Raw genomic sequence first — 22,700 nt, forward strand, 5'->3', positions numbered from 1 at the left:
TTCCTGTAGGATGTGACTGATTTGTTTGGGACAGACCTGCCCGTTGAGGGTGGTAAAGGTGGAGAGTTTGCTTGGCGAGATGGCCCTCTGCTTGGGGCTTTGAAGGCTGGACATTGGATTGTTTTAGATGAGGTGGGTACTGTTCATAAATTGTTTTGATCTCCTTTCTGTGACTTTGTAGGCTTACTATATTTGTACATTAAAATTCACTGCAATAGTGACATTTTAATTCCTTTTCATATAGGATACATGTTGCCTTTGGATGTGGAATTTAACCCCTGCTAAATTTTGATACTAAAAGGACTGTTGGCCCGTATATCAGAAATAGAAGCATTGAGTCACCTAATGAACAATTCATATTTCTATATTTTCTGCCCCTCAGCCATATCATTCCTGCCAGTTGCTGGTGTCAAAGTCTATTGTAATAGAAACTGGTCTGACTAGCCTTTTTCCCCTTCGCTGTCAACTCTGGTTACTGAAACTGCTGTACATTGGCTCAAATGAGCCAGGGAGGAACGCATAGTCAAGGTGAAGGAGAACCTGGGAATGGCATTCTTCCTTAGTTGTGGTCATCAGTTGCAGAGTGGTCGATGTTTGTGAATGTGTGACCCATGAATTATTTCTGATCTACAACAGTAGCCCAAGCCATTCCATCTGCAGATCTGAAAAAGGATCTTCTCTAGAGGGCTGCAAAATTCAAATTGCAGGGAAAGTAGAAGAAAGTTTATTCAGTCCAACCCTCATCCTGATGGCCACCTTTTGTATGGCTGCATGTAGATCCTATGTAACAAACATCAAATACGAGTACATACAGTCTGCCCCTGGTGTTGAGGGATAGGCCTGATCAGGCTGCATCATGTGCTTTTTTAAAAAAAGACAATTGCCCAGCAGTTGTTTAGTTTCTGTGCATCAAAGCAGTGGTTTACACTGAATGTCTTTCAGGCTTTGCAGAAAAAGGAGACTGAATTTTGCCTGGTGTTTGCTAGAGTGGAGTCACTTTTCAGAGTGTTGGCGCGTGGCCAGGTGGTTAAGGCATTCGTCTAGTTATCTGAAGGTCACTAGTTCGAGCCTTGGCTGAGGCTGCATGTGTGTCCTTGAGCAAGGCACTTAACCACACATTGCTCTGTGACGACACCGGTGCCGAGCTGTATGGGTCCTAATGCCCTTCCCTTGGACAACATCGGTGGCATGGAGAGGGGAGACTTACAGCTTGGACAACTGCTGGTCTTCCATAATAAAAAAAAAAACCTTGCCCAGGCTTACGCCCTGGAAACTTTCCAAGGCGCAAATCCATGGTCTATCGAGACTAACGGAGGCCTACTACACACTTCTCAGATTTTACAAGGCCCTTACTTTTAAAGATGCACCAGATCTTATTCACATTTGTAGTCTTGGTATCATCACAGGCAGTCCTTTTATGTGACCATTGTCAATCTATGGAAGTGTATGTTCGCCGGAAGGGAAATACAGTGTTATCTTGGGTTTACCCCAAGCATTTATGTAACATGGGACTGGCTATATGCCCTTCTCAGAGATGTAAACATTGACTTCTGCTGGTAGATTGATTCAGTGAAATACCTTGGACTGCCTGAAGCTGGTTGATCATTCAGAGCTAAGGCACACCAGAAATGTGGTGTAGTCATTGTAAAGTCTTTGTTGTACGAGGTTACAGTTTAGGGTTCTCTCATTGCTGAATGCAGAAAGATTGGGAACTGTAAAGTAATGTCCAAGCTTGAATATTTGGAATTAAAACATTGATGCCATTTGATCTAATGTTAAAATTTGTCAACAAATCAACGATGCATCAAGCAGAGAGAATTATGACAATGCAGTGTTTATAATTTATAAATATTTCTTGAATAAGATATGTGCTTGGGAAAATGTTACTCAGTAACTTATTCATTCCTTGTAACTTCCAAAAGACATGAAGTAACTAGAATTATCTTTTCCCTCAGTTAAACTTGGCTTCTCAGTCTGTACTGGAGGGACTCAATGCTTGTTTTGATCATCGTGCTGAGGTTTTTATCCCTGAGCTGGGATTTAGTTTCAGTGTACAACATAAGAAGACCAAGATCTTTGCCTGTCAGAATCCTTACCGACAAGGAGGTGGAAGGAAAGGACTCCCCAAGTCATTTCTCAACAGATTTACACAGGTGAGGCAAGAGAATTAAGTGCAGTTTATAGTTTTGGATGAAATGTGTTCCCCAGCCATTTACCAAATACAGGAGAAAGCTTGCCATTGATTAAATTTGGATGGTGATATGCAGTCTGTATAACAATTTAGTGATTTGTTCTGTGAAATATTTTAGCTATTATCCTTATTTCCTCCTGGGCATCTGATTTTAAAAATTTCTACAAAAATTCAAAAGAATCAAGACTATTTGAAGCAACCATTATCTGGTTATTTGACATGTAATTTGGAAGATTTGAGCAACTTGCTTTTCACATATTTTGTTAATTCTGTGATTTCTGCAAGCCTTATCAGAATCATAAATGAGCTAAAAATATTGAAACATTTATGTATTTATACACTTGACTTTCATAACCAAAGAATACCCCATAAAGTTGTAAAGTCCAGGAATGATGTTGAAAGTCACACAAAATGCTGGAGGAACGCAGCAAGCCAGACAGAGTCTATGTAGAAGAATAAACAATTGACATTTTTGGCAAAGACCCTTCATCAGACTGTTTATTCTCCCCTGCCCTGCCCCATAGATGCTGTCTGACTTGCTAAGTTCCTCCTGAATTTTATGTGTGTTGCTCAAAATTTCTAGCATTTGCAGAATCTCTTGTGTTTAGGATGTTAAAAGTTATAGCTATTCTGGTTATGAGGGGATATATAGGAACTAGTTTTATTTTGCAGTTTTACAGAGAGTATGCAACGACAAGTGATCATATATAGTTAGTTCTTTTAAACCTTTCTTTAAAACTGAAGATTGGCCAAGATATGAAACTTGCTTGAACTTTAATGTATGTCTCAACAAAGAGAGTTCCTCAATTTAATTTGCATGCACGTTGGCCTTCACTAATCCGAGTACCTGTAATCTGGTTCCTTCGATAATCCGGCAAAGATTTCAAATTTTCCATGCAACTGTAATTTCAAATCTCCTGGTCCACCGTACCAATCTGCTGCGCATTATTTTGGTTGCGCTAGATCTGTTTATGTGTTGGCATGCTGTTGTAAGCACAGACAGGCAATTCCTACTTGTTTTCCTGCATTTATTGATATAATTTGCATGAAATGCGGCCACCCAGCACCTGTCCATCTCACCCGCCAGTGGCGGGGGAGCTGGCAAGCGCTGGGTCGGTCCGCCTTCTCGCCCACCTGCTGGCGGTCGTATATTGCCCTCCGGCGTCGCCCGGCTGGTGTTCTGTTCTCTTCTGCCTACAACTTCAGATCAGGCATGGTGACCCGCTGAATTTAAGCATATTACTAAGCGGAGGAAAAGAAACTAACGAGGATTCCCTCAGTAACTGCGAGTGAAGAGGGAAGAGCCCAGCACCAAATTCCCAGCTGCCTTGTGGTCGTGTGAAATGTGGCATATAGAAGACCTCCTTTCTCCGACTTCTGCTTCTGCTCACCCAGATGTGCTGCCACCAACATCAACAGTTTTTGAAGAAACTGTTGTGCCAGTTTCAGCACCAGTTCCTGATGCTTCACTCATTTTTCAAGATGAAGATGTTAATGATCCTGACAACCCCACACTTGCAAACATGTAACTTTGTCTGAAGGTATATTAAACGTCTCACTTTAGAAGCAGAAGTGCTCAACTGTTCTATTTAAGTTGATTCCTGTACATTTACCTGTACCCTTTATTTTCCTGTGTCTGTACGATATATTGCTTTATTAAAATTTCACTTGCTATTCATTTAATATCTCTGTTTCATTATTATCTAACTTGTACTGATTTATATGATATTTTAAAGGTGCGATGAGGCGGTTAGCTATTGCTTAATGTGATACTTCTGTAATTCGGCATCCCGATGGTGCCGGATTAGTGAAGGTTGACCTGGAACATCTATACTTCACACTATATTGGATTGGTTGTTGTATTTAATAAATATTGAAATGACATGTGGTGCTTGGAGTTGAGGATTAGGGCAGTGTTTCTGGTCAATAGTGGTAATATGATTTTCAATATTTGCAAAATTTTATCCAGTTTTAACTGATTGCAAAACAGAAAATATACCTGAACTTGTTTCTGCTGTTGCATTATTTTGTGTGCGCTGTCCAAAGTACTTAGAGGTTAATGTTGGGTTTTGTATTATAGGTTTATGTGGATCAACTTTCAGTCACAGACATGGAATATATTGCTGACACGATCTTTCCTGCTATTGGTAAAAATATTATCAGTAAAATGGTTAATTTTAGCCATAAGGTAAAGGCTTCTTTCTATTTGAAGAAATCATGTTTGAATGAGAAATTGTTTAGAAATTTTTTTGTTATTAATTGAATTGCTCTTTATTAAAGGTAAACCAAGAAATAATAGTAGAAAGAAAATGGGGTCAAAAAGGAGGACCATGGGAGTTTAATCTACGTGACCTCTTCCGGTGGTGTCAATTAATGTTAGTAGACCAAACAGCAGGGTGCTATGATCCAGGCCAGCATGTTGCTTTGGTATATGCAGACCGAATGAGAACTGAAGCAGACAGGAGAAATGTAAGAATATCTGCTTTTTTCATTTTCAGTTAATTCTGCAGTAAATCCTGCCTAGGGAATTGTGTGAACTCTGTAGTTGGGAGTTAGGTGGTGACTTTTCACTTTTGTCATTGTTTGATCACTTTACGGATTCAAACTTGGGAATCAGAGCACAGCCTCTAATTATTTTTTCTTCTATTTAACCCTTTTTATGAGTATTACACCTAATTATTTCAGTGTGAAGAAATGAATATGTTGGAGTGTGTTGCATTTTTAATGCATTTAATCCCTAATATCGAGTGCAGAAGTTTCATTTTTGATTCATAATGGTGATTGCAGTTGCACATCGTGTTCAAGTTGGATAAGGCATGTATTTGATGATAGCTGAAAGGATGTTACACCTGAAAGTGGTTGATGTATCCTGAGTGGAGCTGCAGACTCTGACCAACCAACACATGTACTTAGACCATGCAGTGTTTATACCCCAGCATGGATCGAATTAATGTGTTCCTTTGTCATTTGTGTACAAAGTTGCATTTGTTAATTTGAAGCTTGTAGTTGAATAGCCCCTAATCATGGCTGATACTCCTCCCTTATTGTTCTTCCCAACCTTTTTCTGCCAGGGGCTGTCATTTTACTCATACTGAAGCACACAAGGTAACTATATGTCTGATCAAAAGTTCATACAGTTTACTTTCTTGAATTTTTTCTGATTACAGGGAATGACAGGTAACTGTCTCTTCCACAGTTCTCAGATGAAGTTCTGACAGAAGACAATGTAATTTCATTCACAAATAGCGGTGCTAAGGTTACAAGGCACTTTCATGAGACGCAAACAGTAATTTGGTGACATGAAAGAGCTTGTATTCTCCACTAATTTGTACATTTTATTTATTCCAAGATGTTTGCTGTATTTGAAAGAATATTCTCAAATGGTGATGCCAATCAATTGTATCCCTATTCCCAGTCCAGAAAATTCCATATCACCCCACAGCAGTTTCAGGTGTGTAATTTAGAATTTCAGTTTGATGAAGTAAAAACATTTATGCATTTGTAAAAATAAAAACTTGTTGACAATTTGTACTGAATCATTGCTATTCTCCTTTTGTAGGTTGGTTATTCTATCCTTTCACGTCATGCAGTCAGTGTTCCTATGTCGAGCAAACGACTGTCGATTCTTCACCATTCACTTCAACCACTGGAGTCGGTTATGAAGTGTGTTCAGATGAACTGGATGACAATTTTGGTAGGTCCAGCTGCCAGTGGGAAAACCAGCCTAATCCAGCTTCTCGCTCTTCTGATGGGCCAAAATTTAAAGGTTATGGCAATGAACAGTGCTATGGACACCACAGAACTACTTGGTGGATTTGAGCAGGTGAGTTATCATGAAATTAAGCAAAGTATTTCGGCAGATTTGTTCAGCTTTTATCGAGTTGCCAGTGTATTCCCTTGAAGTTTGGATCTCACTAGAAAGCATTTGCAATGCCAAAGTCCCAAATTTTGAGGTTGTTGCTGGCATTGTTTCCCTGCATTTTGACTTTGAATTTCACATTGGTAGCAAACTAACTTGTTGCAGTTCCCCAGTTCTTCCAGTTTGTCTGCTGAAACTCTGACAGGTTATTTCTCACCAAGAATGATTTGAGACATCTAGTGATGTTATCGTCATCTGGTTTTGGTTACAGTGTTGCTCACTGTAGATAATAATTACAGGACAATTGTTGATTTAAATTGCACACAATACTCTAAATGAAGTCTCACCAACATCTTATGCAACTTCAACATAACATCCCATCTTCTGTACTCAAGTACCTTGATTTAGGAAAACCAATGTGCCAAAAGCTTTTGTTATGACACTATCTACCTGTGACACCACTTTCAATGAATTATGGGCCTGTATTCCCAGATTCCTTTGTTCTACCACACTCCTCAGTGCCATACCATTCACCGTGTTCGACTTACCCTGATTGGTCCTACTGAAGTGCAACACCTCACACTTGTAGAAACATAGAAAACCTACAGCACAATACAAGCCCTTCAGCCCACAATGCTGTACTGAATATGTACTTACTTTAAAAATTACCTCGGGTTACCCATAGCCCTCTACTTTTCTAAGCTCCGTGTACCTATCCAGGAGTCTCTTAAAAGACGTTATTGTATCCAACTCCACCACGGTTGCTGGCAGCCCATTCTGTGCACTCACTACTCCGCGTTTTTAAAGAAAAACTTACCCCTGACATCTCCTGTACCTACTTCCAAGCACCTTAAAACTGTACCCTCTCATGCTAGCCATTTAAGCCCTGGGAAAAAGCTTCTGACTATCCACACGATCAATGCCTCTCATCATCTTATACACCTCTATCAGGTCACCTCTCATCCTCCGTCGCTCCAAGGAGAAAAGGCCGAGTTCACTCAACCTATTCTCATAAGGCATGCTCCCCAATCCAGCCAACATCCTTGTAAATCTTCTTTGCACCCTTTCTATAGTTTCCACACCTTTCCTGTAGTGAGATGACTAGAACTGAGCACAGGACTCCAAGTAGGGTCTGACCAGGGTCCTGGATAGTTGTAACATTACCTCTCGGCTCTTGAAATCAATCCCACGGTCGATGAAGGCCAATATACCATATGCCTTCTTAACCACACAGTCACCCTGCGCAGCGGTTTTGAGTGTCCTATGGACTTGGACCCCAAGATCCCTCTGATCCTCCACACTGCCAGGAGTCTTACTATTAGTACTGTATTCTGCCATCGTATTTGATTTACCAAAATGAACCACTTCACACTTACCTGGGTTGAACGCCATCTGTCACTTAATTAAATTCCATCTGCCATTTTTCAGGCTATTTTTCCAGCTGGTCCAGATCCTGCTTCGAGCTCTGGTATTCTTTCCTCGCTGTTCACCACAGCTCCAGTCTAGGTGTCGTCTTCATATTTGCTGATTGATTTAACCACATGATCATCCAGATCATTGATATAGATGACAAACAACAACAGACCCTGCACTGATCCCCGCGCACTCCACTAGTCACAGGCCTCCAGTCGGAGAGGCAGCCATCTACTGCCACACTCTGGCTGTCTAACTTTTCCTACAAATCCAATGTCTAATCCAATTTACTATCTCATACTGAATGACAACCTTCTTGACCAACTTCCCATGTGGGACCTTGTCAGATGTCTTACTAAGGTCCATGTAGACAGCATCCACTGCCTTGGCTTCATCAACTTTCCTGGTAACTTCCTTGGAAAATCAGTACAAGTTTGGTTAGACATGACCTACCATGCACAAAGCCGTGCTGACTCTTCCTACTCAGTTCCTGTCTATCCAAATGCTCATATATCTGATCCTTTAGAATACCTTCTAATAACTTTCCCACTACTGATGTTAGGCTCACTGGCCTATAATTTCCTGGTTTATTTATTTTTAAGAGCTTTTCAGAAACGGAGGAACAACATTGACTATCCTCCAAGTGTCCGATACCTCACCTTTGCTAAGGATGATTTAAACATCTGTGCTAGGGCCCCAGCAATTTTGTACTAGCGTCCTAAAGGGTCTGAGGGAACATCTTGTTAGACCCCGGGGATTTCACCACCCTAATTTACCTTATGACATCAAGCACCTCCTCATCTGTAATCAGTATAGAGTCTGTGTCTCACTATTGCTTTGCCTCATTTCTATATACTGTGTCCGTCTTCCGAGTAAATATAGATGCAAAAAATATTCCAATTCTGATCTTCTAGAGCACTGATTCTGTCCCTTGCAATCATTTTGCTTTTAGCATATCTGTAGAATCCCTTAGGATTCTCCTTCACCTTGTCTGCTAGGGCTAGTACATGCCTTCTTTTACATAGAACATAGAAATCTATAGCACATTCCAGGCACTTCGGCCCACTGTGTTGCGCTGACCATGTAACCTACTTGAGAAGCTGCCTAGAATTTCCCCACTGAATAGCCCTCTATTTTTCTAAGTTCCATGTACCTGTCTAAAAGATTCTTAAAAGACCCTATTGTATCCGCCTCTGCTACAGTTGCTGGCAATACATTCCGTGCGTCCAATGCTCTGTGTGGAAAAACTTAGTTCTGGCATCTCCTTGTATCCATTTCCAAGCACCTTAAAACTATGCCTCCTTGTGTTACCCATTTCAGCCCAAGATCTTCTCCAACAACTTGCCCACCACTGAAGTAAGAAGTAAATTTTAGCCCTCCTGGTTCATTTTTTAGGTGGTCTCCAGCATTTTTTAATCTCAATAAGTACCTCATTTGTTCCTTCCTGCCAAAACCTGCTGTGCACCTTTTATTTTTCTTAACCAGGTCCTCAATATCTCTTGGAAACCAAAGTTCCCTCAACCTGTTATCTTTCCCTTTTATTCTTACTGGAACATACACACTTTGTACACTCAGGATTTTACTTTTGAAGACCCCCCCATTTACCAAGTGTACCTTTGCCAGAAAGCTGATTTTAAATCTTGCTAGCTGCTCTTGTTTAACCCATTATTTCTGTTTATATTCAGATTGAGCATCAAAGTTGTGAATCAAAATGTCACAGTGATTAAAACTGATGTTTCACTTGTGATGATATAGGAGTAGGAAATTTTAATGTCATTATGCTTGCAGGTTGATATATTACGTCCCTGGCAAAGTTTAATTCGGAAGGTGAAGGATTTTGTTCTTGCTGTCACCAAGAATGTTCTCCTCTCTCTGGACTCTTTCCATGATGGCAGTAATCTTCTCAAACTCTGGAATTCGTTCCTGAACAGCCATTCTCAGTCTCTTGACAAGGATCATAGATCTGGCATTTCCTCTGAGGCAGTGAACAAACTGGAGAATTTGCTCACTGTTCTTCACCAGTGCAACAACAAATTGAATACATTCTCGTCATCAGGTACATGTTACTGAACGATTATTTTTAAATTTAGCAATGTGATTTTAAATTCTGCAGAATTCATTGTTCATAATTTTTTAAAAAGAAAATACAAGTAGGTTCAGAGGACAAAGTAAAATTAAATACGGAAAACTGATTTTTTAAAAATGCTCAATTGCTGTGATTGCAGCTCATTTTGAGGTATGCTATAGATTGCTTTCCTACTTCCGCCTCTATATCTGTTAAACTCTGGCTGAATGATTTCATGTTTTCCAGCTACAAACCTTGAAAAGATATATTGTGTATTTTAGATGGTACATAGACATGGCCCTGTTAAAATATTGTGTCAAGCATTTAGTTCATAATGACACGCGAGGAAGCTTGTTAACTCAACTACTGTTTTATTGTGATAGACACAAAACAAACCGGGCACTGTGACCTGGAGAGTGAACCCCACCAGTCTCTCACAGATGGGAGAAGTGACCATCACACACTGGTTACAGTTAGGGTGACCCACAAATACACAACCGAATAACTGTATAACCCAAGCTAAAATGTAGCAATAAATGAACTTTTCCCCCATAATTCCACGAAAGCACTTTAACACAAGAATAATAAACAGTGCTAGTCATTAGAAATGCAGGGGCAGGCCATCGACCATGCCACCCCCCCCCCCCCCCCCCCCCCCAAGAGCATCACAATATGCTATATTTTAGTAACTCATGGGAAACTGACAGATGAAAGCTTTAGTTGTAATCGTCAGACTTAATTTTCACTGGGTAAATTGATTGCTAGTTGAGTATATTTTAATAGCTTTGTTTCCATGGTTTTCAGTACCTTATCTCAGAAATATTTTTTGTTTCTTGTTTTTTTCAGAATTTGAAGAACTCATTGCAGAATTCCAGCAATTCAATCACTTACATAGTCAGTTTTTGAACGGTGAAAAGCGTGGCACTTTTGAATGGGTCGATGGGATGCTTGTACAGGCTTTGATTTCAGGGGATTGGCTGCTGCTGGACAATGTTAATTTCTGCAGGTAAGATCTGCAATTTTCTATACTCTTGAGTTCCACATTTTAATAAAATTGGGATTCAAATGAATTCTGCAGCTTAATGTAAAGTAGGTACTTTGTTAAAATGCTGGCAGAATTATGTATCCTTGTGATGGTATGAAACTACTCAATATGACAGTTATGGGAAATTCTGTAAATTTAACTGTAGTGGGATTACCAGAAGTTGCATACAAGTGACTACTAATTTAAAATGTATTAAAATGCTGCTGGTTATGTGCTATACTTTTTAAACCAGCCCTTCTGTGCTTGATCGTCTGAATGCTCTTTTGGAGCCTGGAGGAGTCTTGACTATTAGTGAAAGAGGAGTGATTGATGGCACCTGCCCAACCGTTGTCCCACATCCAAATTTCAGGTATGATTTTGGTTGCTAATCCTTGGCTGTTAAAGTGAGCTAAATTTTATACGGCTGGATTTCTGTCTATTTTGACAGGGGTCATAAGCATAATGATGCTTTATCTGTCCCCATCAGAATTATTCTGATAGGGATTTTAACATTTATATGTAGAGTTAGTAATTTTTATTTCACCTGTTACATGTTTGTTCAGTCTGAAATAGACCCATTTATTTTGACTGGCTTCTGTTCAATAACTTATTATGAGTCTCTGCAGCCGTACCTTCCCATGTAATGTGATTTCTGGTGTACCAGCTTTTACTTGCAAATGTATTCTGTAAATCTAAGTATACTCTATCTGCGGGCTCTCCATTTGAAGTCCTCAAGTAAATTGGTCAAACGGGAGGTGGGTGTTTGTATGAGCCGCTGGTACATATCACAATTCCTGGTTATGTGACCACTGATGCCAGGCATACAATCTCTGAAGAGTATTGATGATGGCCAGGTCACCCATTTTGTAACGACATGTCCTAGATGAAGGCAATGGCAAGCTGCTTCTGTGGAAAAATTTGCCAGTAACAATCGTGATCATGGAAATACCATACTGTAATTGCCTTCATGTGACGCAGCACATAACAAATGAACAGTTTATTAGCAGCTTAATAACTGCTAGCAGATCTAGCAGCTTAATAACAACAATTGTTAAACTAACAGACCTGTAGTTATAGGCTGGCTTTTGCCCTTCTCTTGAACAAGAAAGTGGCATTTGTTGTTTCCCAATTCACTGGTACATTCTAACTCTGAAGTTTAGAAACTCTTCAACCAATGGTTCTAACTATCTCAATAGCTGCTTCCTTAAAAAATTTCTCTGCCAGCCATCAAATCCTAGCAACTTGTCTGCCTGTAGGCCTTTTTGTTTTTCTGTTTTCTCATGTGATGGTAATTGTTTTAAATTCTTATACACTGTCTGAAACATTGAATACAGTGAATTCAGGTTAATTGGGACACATTGGGACTGGTACATTTTGGTCCAATTAGCTGAAGTTTCATGGAAATAGTTTACAATACTATAAGACTGTGCATAAGTTTAGTAATTGACGAAGGAAATAGTTGAGTTATCAATGGAGGAAATTCATCCAGTGTTCTTTTAATTTACTGTAAATTAACAAAATCAGCGCAGACATCTAGTGCAGATAATGGACAGTCTTTATACAATGCTTTTGACAATTGCATTCTCCAAATCTTCCTTTTTGTTGTAACCTTCAAGATGATTGTCGATACCTTCAAATTCTTTGTAGTTTCTAACTTGTTGAAGTAACAAAATCATTTCACTTTGTACTCCCGAGTGTTTCTGGCATCTCCAAGCCTGAATGCTCGAAATTGTAGTAAGCAAAACAGTTCTGAATTGTCTTGCTGCTTATTTCTTGCCAATTATTAGCGATAAAAAATCACTTTTTTGAACACAAACACACAATTGATGTGATTTTAAAAACTGTTCACTCTAGGCATGATGTAGTGTCTAACGGCCACACAGATGCATGTGACTGTCGCTAGTTAGAAATTGTTCTGCAACAGTCTTCTGTCCCAACAAGTGGCATAATGCCCCAAGTAGATAGATAGATACTTTATTCATCCCCATGGGGAAATTCAACTTTTTTTTTCCAATGTCCCATACACTTGTTGTAGCAAAACTAATTACATACAATACTTAGTAAAAAAAAATATGATATGCATCTAAATCACCATCTCAAAAAGCATTAATAATAGCTTTTAAAAAGTTCTTAAGTCCTGGCGGTAGAATTGTAAAGCTTAATGGCATTGGGGAGTATTGACCTCTTCATCCTGTCTGAGGAGCATTGCATCGATAGTAACCTGTCGCTGAAACTGCTTTTCTGTCTCTGGATGGTGCTATGTAGAGGATGTTCAGAGTTATCCATAATTGACCGTAGCTTACTCAGCGCCCTTCGCTCAGCTACCGATGTTAAACTCTCCAGTACTTTGCCCACGACAGAGCCCGCCTTCCTTACCAGCTTATTAAGTCGTGAGGCGTCCCTCTTCTTAATGCTTCCTCCCCAACACGCCACCACAAAGAAGAGGGCGCTCTCCACAACTGACCTATAGAACATCTTCAGCATCTCACTACAGACATTGAATGACGCCAACCTTCTTAGGAAGTACATTCGACTCTGTGCCTTCCTGCACAAGGCATCTGTGTTGGCAGTCCAGTCAAGCTTCTCGTCTAACTGTACTCCCAGATACTTGTAGGTCTTAACCTGCTCCACACATTCTCCATTAATGATCACTGGCTCCATATGAGGCCTAGATCTCCTAAAGTCCACCACCATCTCCTTGGTCTTGGTGACATTGAGACGCAGGTAGTTTGAGTTGCACCATATCACAAAGTCCTGTATCAGTTTCCTATACTCCTCCTCCTGTCCATTCCTGACACACCCCACTATGGCCGTGTCATCAGCGAACTTCTGCACACATGGCAGGACTCCGAGTTATATTGGAAATCTGATGTGTACAGGGTGAACAGGACCGGAGAGAGTACGGTTCCCTGCGGCGCCCCTGTGCTGCTGACCACCGTGTCAGACCTACAGTCTCCCAACCGCACATACTGAGGTCTATCTGTCAAGTAGTCCACTATCCAATCCACCATGTGAGAGTCTACTCCCATCTCCGTTAGTTTGTGCCTTAAGATCTTGGGCTGGATGGTGTTAAAGGCACTAGAGAAGTCAAGGAATGTAATCCTCACAGCACAACTGACCCCCTCTAGGTGAGAGAGTGATTTGTGCAGCAAATACGTGATAGCATCCTCCACTCCCACCTTCTCCTTATATGCAAACTGAAGAGGATCCTGGGCGTGCCTGGTTTGTGGCCTCAGATTCTGTATTATCAGCCGCTCCATGGTCTTCATCACGTGCGACGTCAAGGCAACAGGTCTGAAGTCATTCAACTCCTTTGGTTGTGGTTTCTTCGGTACCGGGACAATACAGGATGTCTTCCACTGTCTGGGTACTCTTCTCTGCTCCAGGCTCATGTTGAAGATGCGCTGTAGTGGTTCTCCCAGCTCAGTAGCACAGGCCCTCAGTAATCGTGGGGAAACTCCATCCGGTCCAGCCGCCTTGCTGGTACAGATCTTCCAAACAAAGGGAATCCAGCTATTTTCTCGATTCTTTAAGAGTTGTCCTAGCAAAGCAGCTGTCCTGATTAACCAATGACCCAATTAACCATTATCCATTGTATTTGCAGTGTCTTCTGACAATGACCAATACAAAGTATATATATTTAACTTTTCTTGTTATTAATTCGCCATTATTGCCTACCAAAGGTCCAGCTGCTCTCTATTTATTTAAATAAACCTCTGTTTTGACATTTGGTGTTAGTTTCTTAGTCACTTTCTTCCTCCTTGCTAAATTTTTCTTTTGCTGCTAGTTCCAGTAAAATTCTCAGCCCTCTGGTGTAAATTAGTTCCCACCACCTTGTATGCTTTAATTGTTTGATTTAATATTCTCCTTGAAGGAGAGGGAAAGCTCAGATTTCAAACTTCCGCTGCCTTGGGAAAGCTCCTGGCAATGATGGGATTTCTCCAGACCTGATCACTCCTCCAACCTTTACACGAGGTCCTCCGTCAGTCCTGGAAGGAAGGAGCCGTACCACAGAATGTGCATGACCCCAAAATCGTCACTTTGTACAAGAACAAGGGTGATAGGAGTGACTGCAACAACGATAGGGGTCTTGCCCTCCTGAGTATTGTCGGCAAAGTTTTTGCTCGTGTAACTCTGGCAAGTCTACAAACTTTGGCAGAACGGGTCTACCCTGAGTCCCAATGTGGTTTTGGTGCAAGGAGGTTAACTGTCGACATGATTTTCTCGCTCCGTCAACTCCAGGAGAAGTGCAGGGAACAGCAGAAACCCCTCTATGTCACTTTTATCGATTTGACCAAGGCATTCGACCTTGTCAGCAGGGATAGGCTCTTTCAGATTCTCCTCAAGATCGGCTGTCCCTGAAACTCCAAAGAATCAGCAAGTCATTCCATCTTGATATGAGTATGATGGCAGCTCATCAGAACCCTTTGCTACTTGTAGTGGAGTCAAACAAGGATGTGTGTTGGCCCCAACATTATTCGGCATCTTCTCTCTGCTATTGAAGCATGCATTTGGGATGTCGATAGAAGGCATCTACATGCACACCAGGTCTGATGGGCGGCTGTTCAACCCTGTGCACCTGAGAGCAAGAACAAAGGTGCGAAAGATCTTAATACATGACATGCCCTTTGCCGATGACACTGCTCTTACCTCGTATGCCAAACGGTAACTACAAACTCTCATGGACTGCATCTCTAAGCAATGCAAGGACTTCAGGCTTACCATCAGCCTAAAGAAAACAAATGTCCTTGCCCAGAATGTAGTGGAGACACCAGTCATTACCATCAACAGTTACGATCTAGAAGTGGTTCATGAGTTCACATACTTGGGGTCGACCAATAGCGACACTCTCTCCCTCGATATTGAAATCAATAGGCGTATCGGCAATAGGATCCTTGCTTGACTCTCCTCGCAGTTCTGGGAGAATCTGAAACTCGCTACAAAGACCAAGACTGCTGTGTACAATGCATGTGTTATCAGCACCCTCCTGTATGTAGCGAGACTTGGACCATCTACTCTAAACAGGAGCGGAAACTCAATAGTTTTCACCTGCACAGCCTTCGCCATATCCTCAGCATCACCTGGAGAGACAAAGTCCCAAACTCTGAGGTCCTCTCCTGTGCGGGACTTCCCACAGTGTTCACACTTTAAAGAGAACACAGACTGTGCTGGCTGGTCCACGTCCGTCGTATGAAGGATGGTATACTGCCGAAGGACATCCTCTACGGAGGACTAGCAACAGGCAAGAGGAATGTTAGTAGACCCCAGCTTCACTTCAAGGACCTCTGCAAGCGTGACATGAAAGCCTTAAAGATCAACGCAGAGCGCTGGGAGGATACAGCAGATGACCACAACAAATGACGAGGTACTCTTCAGCAACACTTAGAGCAAGGTGAATGAGTGATCCTGAGTCAGTTTGAGGAGCGGAGAGTTAAACGGAGAGCAAAGTGGACAACGGACAACAATTCCACGATGGCCTACGCATGTAGCGACTGTGGCAGAGCCTGCTGTTCCAGGATTGGTCTCAATAGCCACAGTCGATGCTGCTCGACAAACCAGTGACTACCAGAGTCGCAGCACCCACGGTCGATCACGATTGATGGAGGCCACACACACATGCATTTTCCTTGACCTTGGATGGTTCTTCCCTGGGCTCAGTATTTTTAAGGTTTTCCTTTCTTTAAGATGAATTGTAATAAAATGAATTTGTCCTTAAGGTGCAATCAGTACTGAAAACTATAGCTTTAATTTAATGTTTTTAAAAATTTGTTGTAGACTGTTTATGACAATGGATCCAGTGCACGGGGAAATCTCTCGCGCCATGAGGAATCGTGGGATTGAAATTTATATTGCAGGCGAACAAAATTCAGAACCTTTGGATGAACATGATATGAAAATGCTGTTACATGGGCTTGGTCTTATGGGAGACCATCCATGTACTGAGCTAATGGCATTGTATTCAGAAATAAAAGAAATTGCAGTAGGTAAGAGTATTAACCTCAAAATTAATTGTATTAGATGCTTTTGGTCAACTGGTTCTAGCTGACAGGTTACTTAAAGGTTTTTTGTATTTAATTGGAGCTTTTGTGCTTGTTTGGCCGTTTGCTGTGATAACTATTGGTTTTGATTTATTAATAAATTTTTTAAATCCTGTGAAATCGGAATCTTCATGAATTCAAAACTTTTTAAATTGTTCACTATATTTTGTTTACTCTTATTTTTGAACACAAAGCTGGCATCTCCATCAGTTCATTCCTTCGGGCAGCTGTGCTTATTGTTCAGCAGTTGAAGTGTGGTCTTGATTTACCAGAGGCATTCGTTCGAGCTTGCTTAGAAGTATTTGCCTCTTCACAGACTTCTCAAGTTCACCAGAAGGTAACAAAGTTCTCACCAGAAGCTTGTTTTTCTTTGTAGTTCAGAATTAATGTAAATTAAGATTAAAAAACATTGAAGACTAAGTAATATGTAATATTGATAGCCAATCACATATCTTAATTTTTAATGTTAAATACAATTCTTTTCTGTTTAAAACTATCTAATTTTGCTATTTTTGTTATAACTAAATTTATGAGTTGAAGGTAAAAGGATTTAGAGCAAAAATCTGTTTATGTTGCAGCAAGTACAAGAATTAGTGAAGAAACATGGACTCACATTGGCATCACCTGAATTCCGGGCTCATTCCTTGACTATTTTAGGGCTGTGGCCAGATTCTGTTCCCTCAGCAATGCTAACAGCAGAGGATTCAATGCTGTCCATGGTCTATCGAGATGGGCAGGTCCTTACTTATTGTTTGAACCAACTGAGCCTTAAAAATAACAGGTAGGTGAGAATCAACTGTTTATAAACAGTCATTTAGGGAAAGGCGAAAATTTACAGTCAGTGTGCATCCCCATCACGTTCATACATAGAAAAGCCATTTGCTCTAAACAAAAGCTTTGACTTGCTAAGAATACTTTTATTCCATTTATTAAGAGTTGTGAAACAATATGGTTTTCTAGAAAACCCAGCAAAATTAGATCACAACCTGCATTGTGGTTTTTGTAATGTATCTCTTCTCTGTCCTTTCTCCAAATGAGGTTTCAACCGTTGACTCTGACTGACCTGGAGGTAGTTTTGCAGTCTTGTAATATGGACCATCTTTCATTCCATGGCAATTGGACAGCAGCTCAAGTAGCCAGTGAGGTTGATATGATTCCTACTGCTGTCAGAATGGTAACAGAGAAAGCGTCTAATCAAGATTGGCTGTTAAGGGCTAGGTGGTTGTGCCATGTTGCAAAATCCCACAAGCAGTTGCCAGGTACCTTTTATTTGTGTTTAATTGCATAAATTTGGTCATACAATTAATTCCTGTTGCTTAGTGAAGTCATTCAGTGAGTTTTCTTGAATATTGGGAGTTGGCAATTGTCATACCACATTTAAGATAAATATCTGTTGATACGCTGAATAAAGCTGAATTTAAATTTGTAAGCTAGTCTTAATTTGTGTTTGCATTCTAAATTGTATATAGATTGATAGAAGTTTTACTATTACAATTGGGAATATTTACACTTAAGTATACAAATACAAAAGCATTACAGTGGATTCCGGTTAATGGGGGCACATTGGGACCATTATAGTTTGGTCCAATTAAACAGCTGCCCCAGTTAGCTGAAGTTTCATGGAAAGTTATATAAAAAAAAAACAACAGTTTAACTGAGCAAAAAAAGAGGTAGGTATTTAAATGAAATACAGAACAAATTAGAACACTACCAATATTATTACAGTACTATGAAACTGTATCAGCTATCGATGCAGGAATTAGTACAGTTATCAAAGGAGGAATTCATCCAGTGTACTTTTGACTGTAAATGAAATCAGCGCAGACACCTACTGCAGATAACACTGAGCCACAAATTTCTTTGAAAGTTTTGCTTCTTCAGAATTTTTGTTTTGTTTATGAGAGACCGCTTGGCTCTGAACACAAATATAATTTTAGACTACTTGTATCACATAATAATTTGAAGAAACAAGCAATTAATTTTTATTGCATGTAATGTGCCTAATCGCATAACAGTGCTGATGCTTTGCAATAGTTCAACTAAGCTAAAAATGTTTTGTTAAGGGTTTTTGTTTGTACTCAGTGTCTGAGGCTTCTTGCTTAAGTATCTAACAATAATCAGCCAGCATTAATGGATTCCAGTTGCCCTGATAACATTTCTCCATGACCACAATGCCCTGGTGAAACCTTTCACCATGCTCGTCACTGACAGCGCCAAGATTTGCAGGGAAGAGTCTAAACGGGGATACAGAAAATTTAATCTTTAATGACATGTTGCACTTCATTGTTTTGTATTCTTGAAGCATGTTGTCAACCAGCTGTATGTAGGTTGGTGATCTGTAGTTGCCAAGAAAATTTTCAACAGCATCTTTGAATATCTTGATACGATTTTTCTCTGGTCCCACTAGAACAGGCATGGGCAAACTACGGCCCGGGGGCCATATGCGGCCCGTTAAGCTTTTTAATCCGGCCCGCAGAACTTGATGAAATTATATTAATAAACCTTGTTAACGTTTTTTTCCCCGCAATTCTGGCGTTTTCACCACAACAAAACTAAATCCAGACTTTGATGTGCTGGCTAAAAAGGGAGACCAACAACACTGTTCCCACTGAAATTAAAAATAAGTTTCTTCGTTGTGTTATGTAAAAAATGCATTTGAAAATATTTTTTTCAATAAGCCTTACATGTTACATGTCATTTCTGTTAAGTGATGGACATGAGTAGTGCGCAGGTGCACGTACGTTCTCAAAATAAAAAATGCGCTCCAGATCAAATAACGCGCTCCGCATACTGGCACGCTGTCACTGTTCTGTCCTTCTGCTGGTCGTTGTTGAGTTTTGGCACAGGGGACAATTGAATAAGAAGGAGCAGGACAAGTAGACCTGCATCTCCTACCGTTTTTGAAATAAAGACAGGAGGAGAGTGATGATGATAATATCTTGAAGGATAACAGAATTTTCAGTGCTTTAAAATAATAACTATTACTATTAAAAAAGCTGTATTTTATTCATTTAATTTTCAGTGTTTTAAAAGTCATTTCAATAAATAGCTAAATACCATGGGACTTCAAAGACAGATATTTTGTTGTAATGCATTTGTTCATTTTCAATTGAAATTAAAGCACATGTATTCTACATATCCCATGATATTTTATTTTCTCTTATGAGGTGTATTACCAAAACACTCCGTCCATCTGCTCCTGGTCCGGCCCCCCTGTCAAATTTTAGAACCCTTTGTGGCCCACAAGTCAAAAAGTTTGCCCACCCCTGCACTAGAAGTTCTTCGAACTGCCTATCATTGATGACCTATTTGATTTATAAACTAACAAAAATGCTTTCCTTATCTTGGCATCTGTTATTCTGAGAAACATCTGTCTAAAATATTGAAATCCTTCATGGAAATTTATAGCCTTTGTTAAGATCTGTTCTGCCATACAAAACCTGCCTTGCCTAAGCATACCCAGCCATACCTGGACAAGATAAAAAAAACTATATTGTGGGCAGCACTTGAATTAACTTGAATTATGAATTGAATTAACAAATATACGCAATTTCAAAATAATGGTGCACAATAGGGAAAATTCATGGTGGTTTTCATGGTCAGCAATCCAAAATCCATGAGATTCACCCTGAAGTATTCAGGAAGCAAAATCATTGTGCTTAAGTGTAATGGACTGCCCTTGTACAATAATTTCGATGATTGCATCCTCCAAATCTTCATTCAAGATGATTATTGATACAATGACTCCCATCCACTCCATAATGTACTGGTTATAGGCACAGGAGTACATTCAGCCAGAGACTCATTCCACCGAGATGTAACACTGAGCGTCATAGGAAGTTTTTCCTACCTGTGGCCATCAAACTTTACAACTCCTCCCTCGGAGTATCAGACACCCTGAGCCAATAGACTGGTCCTGGACTTATTTTCACTTGGCATGATTAACTTATTATTTAATTATTTATGGCTTTATATTGCTATATTTCTACACTATTCTTGGTTGGTGCGGCTGTAACGGAACCCAATTTCCCTCGGGATCAATAAAGTATGTCTGTCTGTCTTCAAATTCTTAGTGGTTCCTAACTTGTTGAAGTACGAAATCGTTCCATTTTCACGCACATCCATTTCTGGTATATCCAAACCTGAATGCTTGAAACCGCAGTAAGCAAAACAGTTCTAAATTGTCTTACAGTTTACTTCTTACCATCTGTTAGTGACAAAAATCACTGTGTTTTGAACACAACTGACATTATTTAAAAACTGTTCCCTTTAAGCATTGCTGCCGAACAGTTTCAAGCCAGTGTCAGCTGTGTGCACCAGTGTGGCTGTTAGATGCTACACAGTCTCCTGTCCCAATTAAGTGGCATAGTGTTCCAAATAAATGAAGAGTATCCCAGCTGTTTTCTCATTTAATTTTTGTTCTTTGGGAGTTGTCCCAATTAAGTGGCTACCCTGATTAACTGATGGCCCAATTAACTGGAATCCACTGTATTTAAATTCTGATTTCGGATTTAAATGGAATCAAATGGAATACACAATTGCTGCAGTAGAAGTGGAGAGTTGTTTCCATGAAGAATATTCTTAATTTTATGACTTTTTAAAAAATAATTGAACACACAGACTTGGTGTTTGCACAACTGGAAGCGGGGTCTCAAGGTCTCAATGCAGTTTATTCCAGTGCACTACCTACAGGAATGAAAGACGTTATTCAACAGCTGCAGCCTAATGCAAAAGGTAACATTTCTGATTAATAGGAATTCTTTCATTTTTAATATCTATTCATTATCTCTAGATAATTTTTTTTGGAAAATAGGGAGTAATCAAGTTAGAGAATGGAAATAAATGACATGAGATTAGTTTCTTTCATTAAAGCATTTGCATCTTGTAATTTTTGTATTTACAAGTAGTAATTTTATGATTTTTGGGGTTCTGCATTCCTTTTGACAGAGGGGGCATTGGTTGGAAATGTAAAATTTGAAATTTTTGGGGGATCAGGCAATAGAAGTGTGCGGGTAGGAATGTCAAGACTACATGCTCATTGATTTACAGAAACTGTTTTTTCATAATTGGAATAATGTGGCCTACTGTAGAACCAATCAGATTTGTGATCCCATTTCCTCCATTCTTCCATTGCTACCCCACCAGACATTGCCTCAGTTCCTTTGGATCCACGATGGAACCAGCAGCAATTAGTCATTTTGTTTCATTCTGTGAATTTTGAAAATGGGGAGCATCGTTTGAAAGAGCTTCAAGCACAGCTAAGCTCTGTTGCTAACAGGTAACTGGAATTTCTTTATTTCAGCTCTCTTGATCTTACTGAAGCCAGTGTCATTTTCCTTCCTTCAATTTTAATTTCTTCCAATGTTAGAACATCAGGCAGGATCAGGCCATTTGGCCCATGATGTTGTGCTGAACTAATTAGTTCTCAAACGTCCAACTAAATTAATCCTTTCTCATACACAAAGTCAATTTCTTAAGTTTCCAGCATATTCATGTACTAAGAGCTTTTTGAATCCCCCGTATCTTATTCACCTCCACCATGTATCGCAGGCACCTACCACTCTGTGTGTGAAATAAAATCTTGCCCCACATCTTCCCTTTGAACTAAACTCCTTTCACCTTAAGTGCATACTCTCTGGTATCAGATATTTCAACCCTGCAAAAAAGATACTGGCTTGCTCATCATCGACACAAAATTTGAAGTTTTGGTATAAATATATGGGTGCAAGTGATGAATTCCACCGCTGAGATAAGAATGACTGCTAATGCTAAATGACAGCCTATCAGAATGGAGCACTGAGGAGCCTTTATTAAAGTTGGGATTAACCATTAAAAGTACGTACTGGCTGAGACCATGACTAACATAAGATAAATTGCTGGAGGTCTGTTATTTGAGGCACCATGCTGTCAGTTCCAGAGTTCCTGAAACCAGCATCCTAGGCCCGTCTATTGACCTGTTGATGAGAAGTATGGTTGCTGATTTGCATTTGCTCTGCTTCATCTTCTGTTTTTGAAATAATGAAGCAACTGCACACATTAGTAAAATATCCGTACATGCCGTGTATATCAGTAAAACATCTGTGCATTTGGATTGAAGCAGGATATTAAAA

The 22,700-nt window shown here is 40.0% G+C and overlaps 1 protein-coding gene across 1 annotated transcript in view; it reads left to right on the top strand.

The window, feature by feature from the left end:
• mdn1 (midasin AAA ATPase 1) overlaps window positions 1-22,700 on the top strand; it is a 156,519-nt gene that overhangs the window by 55,122 nt on the left and 78,697 nt on the right. The window contains exons 37-51 of the mRNA XM_073056375.1: window positions 10-132; window positions 1,956-2,153; window positions 4,272-4,379; window positions 4,472-4,660; window positions 5,541-5,642; window positions 5,751-6,014; window positions 9,252-9,519; window positions 10,375-10,534; window positions 10,806-10,922; window positions 16,328-16,536; window positions 16,785-16,927; window positions 17,169-17,371; window positions 17,629-17,849; window positions 21,211-21,324; window positions 21,736-21,868. Coding sequence (XP_072912476.1) covers window positions 10-132; window positions 1,956-2,153; window positions 4,272-4,379; window positions 4,472-4,660; window positions 5,541-5,642; window positions 5,751-6,014; window positions 9,252-9,519; window positions 10,375-10,534; window positions 10,806-10,922; window positions 16,328-16,536; window positions 16,785-16,927; window positions 17,169-17,371; window positions 17,629-17,849; window positions 21,211-21,324; window positions 21,736-21,868 — 2,552 coding nt within the window. The remainder of the gene's footprint in view (window positions 1-9; window positions 133-1,955; window positions 2,154-4,271; window positions 4,380-4,471; window positions 4,661-5,540; window positions 5,643-5,750; window positions 6,015-9,251; window positions 9,520-10,374; window positions 10,535-10,805; window positions 10,923-16,327; window positions 16,537-16,784; window positions 16,928-17,168; window positions 17,372-17,628; window positions 17,850-21,210; window positions 21,325-21,735; window positions 21,869-22,700) is intronic.

Source organism: Hemitrygon akajei, chromosome 9 (assembly GCF_048418815.1).
Source record: "Hemitrygon akajei chromosome 9, sHemAka1.3, whole genome shotgun sequence".
Classification (NCBI taxonomy): Eukaryota; Metazoa; Chordata; class Chondrichthyes; order Myliobatiformes; family Dasyatidae; genus Hemitrygon; species Hemitrygon akajei.